General features: G+C 45.3%; 1 protein-coding gene across 1 annotated transcript; it reads left to right on the top strand.

Annotated features, from left to right (window-relative positions):
- Positions 1-1,599: 1,599 nt before the first annotated feature.
- On the top strand, positions 1,600-4,380 carry LOC106533004 (3-oxo-5-alpha-steroid 4-dehydrogenase 2; the record flags this gene model as incomplete). The annotated part of the gene is given in 4 exon segments (XM_014029204.1): positions 1,600-1,763; positions 3,644-3,745; positions 3,825-3,975; positions 4,268-4,380. Coding segments are annotated over 4 exon segments (484 nt in total), but the record flags the coding sequence as incomplete, so codon positions are not given.
- Between the last annotated feature and the right edge of the window lie 463 nt (positions 4,381-4,843).

The following is a 4,843-nucleotide window of genomic DNA, read 5'->3' as shown; positions in this document are numbered from 1 at the left end:
CTCCTCACCTCCAAGTCGTGACATTTTTCTTCATTTTTTAGGCAACTGGACCACACTAGACCTGGTCCAGTTCAAAAACCACAACACCTGGACTCTTCAAACCAGGACTAGATTATTCTACACTAATAGAAGAATAGTTTGTTTTTCATCATTTTTTAGGCAACTGGACCACACTAGACCTGGTCCAGTTCAAAAACCACAACACCTGGACTCTTCAAACCAGGACTAGATTATTCTACACTAATAGAGGAATAATAAAAACTAAGTTTGAGCTTTGGGAAACCTTTGTCTGATTTGTGAAACATCAACAAAGTTTGTTTTTCATAATTTTTAGGCAACTGGACCACACTAGGTCTGGTCCAGCTCAAAAACCACAACATCTAGACTCTTCAAACCAGGACTAGATTATTCTACACTAATAGAAGAATAATAAAAACTAAGTTTGAGCTTTGGGAAACCTATGACTGTCATGCTCTGTCATCTCTGCACTGCTGAATTACTTTTGCTCCTGTGCAGTTTTTTCATTACAGTTATCAAAAATGTGCAGAATTTGTGAATAATGCTAATCAACCATGATTCTGATGGAAACCAGATGCATGATAAATGCCATTTTGGCAGGTCTAGTGTGGTCCAGTTGCATAAAAATGATGAAAAACAAACTTTATTGATGTTTCACAAATCAGACAAAGGTTTCCCAAAGCTCAAACTTAGTTTTTATTATTCTTCTATTAGTGCAGAATAATCTAGTCCTGGTTTGAAGAGTCCAGGTGTTGTGGTTTTTGGAGCTGGACCAGGTCTAATGTGGTCCAGTTGCATAAAAACGATGAAAAACAGACTTTGTAGAAGTTTCACAAATCAGACAAAGCTTTCCCAAATCCCAAACGTGTTTTTTAATATTCTTCTATTAGTGTAGAATAATCTAGTCCGATTTGAAGAGTGTTGTAGTTTTTGAGCTAGAGCAGGTTAAACACGCGCAGGGTAGTGAAAAATTAGTTGTAATATCTCTTTAGTCATTTCCCGAATCGGAAGCTAACTTCAGCTTCGTACCGGGTTTATCTGTAGTCCGGTTTTCATTTCCTCTTTTCATTTGTTGTCTTTTAGTTAGAATGTTGTTGTTGTTTATTTATCAACAAACATGAATAATCAACAAACAGTCAGCATTTATTTATGAGAGGAGCAAAAGATTCATAAACAACAAGAAAAACCAAAGCCTGGTCTCCATGGGGGGATCTCCTGTTGGGTTTATGCTGCGTTCACACTGATCGTGTCTTCAGTGTCAGAAACACGTCCAACACTTCAAGCTTCATGCTTTAGACACGGAGCGTCCCGGTGYGAGGTCATGCACCTCCCAAATGTTGTAACTCCACAAAGACTGTGCACCGCAGCACTTCCTGACACCTGGCCACCATAGTCTTTGCAGGTCAACCTGATGCACAAAAGGTGTTTGGTGTGAACATTAGGGTCAGAGGTCAGGATTAGGCTGTAGAAATGACCAGTACATGRATGGATGTCAATTCAGTGTCCTCATGTGTGTTTGTGAGTCTGCTCAATATGGGTGGAGCCTAACAACCAAACAGGAAGTGACTCCTAATTCTTCAGGAGCTTCATCTATGGCTTGCTGACGCGAGGACGTCCGGTCCCTCTGAACATCGTCATTTCCTCCTTCATCTTCTGCACCTTCAATGGCTTCCTGCAGGGACACAACCTGCTGCACTGTGCCCGCCTCCACAACACCTGGCTGAGCCACGCCCGCATTACTTCAGGTGAGTCACACCTGGCTGAGCCACGCCTACTCCACTAGAGGACATCTGATCCAAGACCACCTGGGTAACCAGTACCCAAAAGCTTAAAATCATCAAAGGAGTTCTGGATCAGGTGGATCAGGTTGATCAGGTGGATCAAGTGGATCAGGTAGATCAGGTGGATCAGAGAGATCAGGTGGATCAAGTGGATCAGGTAGATCAGGTGGATCAGAGAGATCAGGTGGATCAAGTGGATCAGGTAGATCAGGTGGATCAGAGAGATCAGGTGGATCAAGTGGATCAGGTAGATCAGGTGGATCAGAGAGATCAGGTGGATCGAGTGGATCAGGTAGATCAGGTACATCTGGTGGATAAGGTGGATTGGGTGGATTAGGTAGATCAGGTGGATTGGGTGGATCAGGTGGATTAGGTAGATCAGAGGGATCAGGTGGATCAGGTGGATTAGGTAGATCAGAGGGATCAGGTAGATCAGGTTGATCGGGGGGATCAGGTGGATCGGTGGATCAGAGGGATCAGGTAGATCAAGTGGATCAGGTAGATCAGATGGATCAGGTGGATCAGATGGATCAGGTGGATTAGTTAGATCAAGTGGATCAGGTAGATCAGATGGATCAGGTGGATTAGTTAGATCAAGTGGATCAGATGGATCAAGTGGATCAGGTAGATCAAGTGGATCAGGTAGATCAGATGGATCAGGTAGATCAAGTGGATCAAGTAGATCAGATGGATCAGATAGATTGCGTGGATCAGATAGATCAGATGGATCAGGTAGATCTGATAGATCAGGTAGATCAGATGGATCTGGTAGATCTGATAGATCAGGTGGATCAGGTAGATCAGATTGATCAGAGGGATCAGGTAGATCAGGTGGATCAGGTAGATCAGAGGGATCAGGTAGATCAGGTGGATCAAAGGGATCAGGTAGATCAGATGGATCAGAGGGATCAGGTAGATCATGTGGATCAGAGGGATCAGGTGGATCAGTGGATCAGGTGGATCAGAGGGATCAGATAGATCAGGTGGATCAGAGGGATCAGGTGGATCAGTGGATCAGGTGGATCAGAGGGATCAGGTAGATCAGTGGATCCGAGGGATCAGGTAGATCAGGTAGATCAGAGGGATCAGGTGGATCGGTGGATCAGGTGGATCAGAGGGATCAGGTAGATCGGGTGGATGAGGTGGATCGGTGGATCAGAGGGATCAGGTAGATCGGGTGGATCAGGTAGATCAGGTGGATCAGGTAGATTGGTGGATCAGGTAGATCAGGTGGATCAGAGGGATCAGGTGGATCAGGTAGATCAGGTGGATCAGAGGGATCAGGTAGATCGGATGGATCAGGTGGATCGGTGGATCAGGTGGATCAGAGGGATCAGGTAGATCAAGTGGATCAGGTAGATCTGATAGATCAGGTAGATCAGGTGGATCAGGTATATTGGGTGGATCAGGTGGATTGGGTGGAACAGGTAGATCAGGTGGATCTAAGTAGATTGGGTGGATTAGGTGGATCGGGTGGATCAGGTAGATCAGGTGGATCAGAGGGATCAGGTGGATCAGGTAGATCAGGTGGATCGGAGGGATCAGGTAGATCAGGTGGATCAGGTGGATCGGTGGATCAGAGGGATCAGGTAGATCAGGTGGATCAAGTGGATCAAGTGGATCTGATAGATCAGGTGGATCAGGTATATTGGGTGGATCGGGTGGAACAGGTAGATCAGGTGGATCAGGTAGATTGGGTGGATTAGGTGGATCTGGTGGATCCGGTAGATCAGGTAGATCAGGTGGATCGGAGGGATCAGGTAGATCAGGTGGATCAGGTGGATCAGGTGTTCTGGACAGAACCACAGTCTTGATGTTTGCTTTGATGTTTTCATCTTTTGAAGGGTCTCTGCTGTTCCTCGGTGGTCTCATCATGAACATCCACAGCGACTATATTTTGCGAAACCTGAGAAAACCTGGAGAGGTAGACTACAGGATCCCCCGCGGTACGTCCAGTCCTGTTCCAGAACTCAGCCCGGCCCCCCTGTGAGCCCTCAGTCATGGGACCTCCTGTTGATGTTTCAGGTGGGATGTTTGAGTTTGTGTCTGGAGCCAACTTCCTGGGAGAGATCATCGAGTGGTGCGGGTAYGCCATCGCAGCCTGGTCTCTACCGGCCTTCGCCTTCGCCTTCTTCACCGTCTGCTCCATTGGACCCAGAGCCTACCAGCACCACAGGTACTGACCCAGTCCAGATGGTAACATGCTAARWCTTTTAGCTCATCTTTCATCTGAACCCATGTAAAGCAAACAGGACATCAGACAGCTGGATGGTGGCACCAAACATTGRTCTGTGGTCAGTCTTTGGTCCACAAACACCAACATAAATTGTGGTTCTGGGCATAGATGGGTCCAGTCCTCGGTGTACAGAGTTCTGAAAAGACTCCGGSTCCCAGACCAACAGAGACCTGTAGAACCTTGTTCTTGTTGATGGTTGTCTTAGATTAAGGTTCTGTTCTGTGTTTTGCAGAGATTACCAGCAGAGGTTCAGGGATTATCCTCGGTCCAGGAAAGCCCTGATTCCCTTCATCTTCTGAAGATGAAAAGTCTGATCTTCTTAATAAAACCCTGATGAAAACAGAACCAGAACTCTGAACCTCTTCTGACATGTTGTAGTTTAGTGGCTGTGCTTCATGAGACCGTGTGATCACGTGGATATTCTTCCAAAAGGGTAAAATAAAATTTAAGAAGCAGCTGAACTATTTTCTGTTAAAGTTAAAGACATTCTCCTCCAATCAGAGGAGCTTTTTCAATCAGAATGGAAAAGTTCAGTTCCTGCTTTAAATTACATGAGATAGTCAGCTGTAGGTGTTCACCTGTTCTGCAGCTGTCCTCTGGAACTCTCTACCACCTGTCCTATGAAACAGCAACTCTTCCTGTGTTTAACACTGCTCTGAAAACACATCTCTTTAGATTAGTGTATCATGTATATTAACTTCATTTGTAAACAATTCTCTGTAAATTATGCCTGCTTGTCTCTAACTGTAGTTTCACACATTCTTCTATGATGTGTCTAATGCTGCAAGTGTCCTTGGGTGTCCTGAAA

The sequence above is a fragment of the Austrofundulus limnaeus genome, unplaced genomic scaffold (assembly GCF_001266775.1).
Source record: "Austrofundulus limnaeus strain Quisiro unplaced genomic scaffold, Austrofundulus_limnaeus-1.0 Scaffold867, whole genome shotgun sequence".
In the NCBI taxonomy this organism is placed as follows: domain Eukaryota; kingdom Metazoa; phylum Chordata; class Actinopteri; order Cyprinodontiformes; family Rivulidae; genus Austrofundulus; species Austrofundulus limnaeus.
Note: the sequence above shows the minus strand (reverse complement) of the source record. Positions and strands in the feature narration are given on the sequence as shown.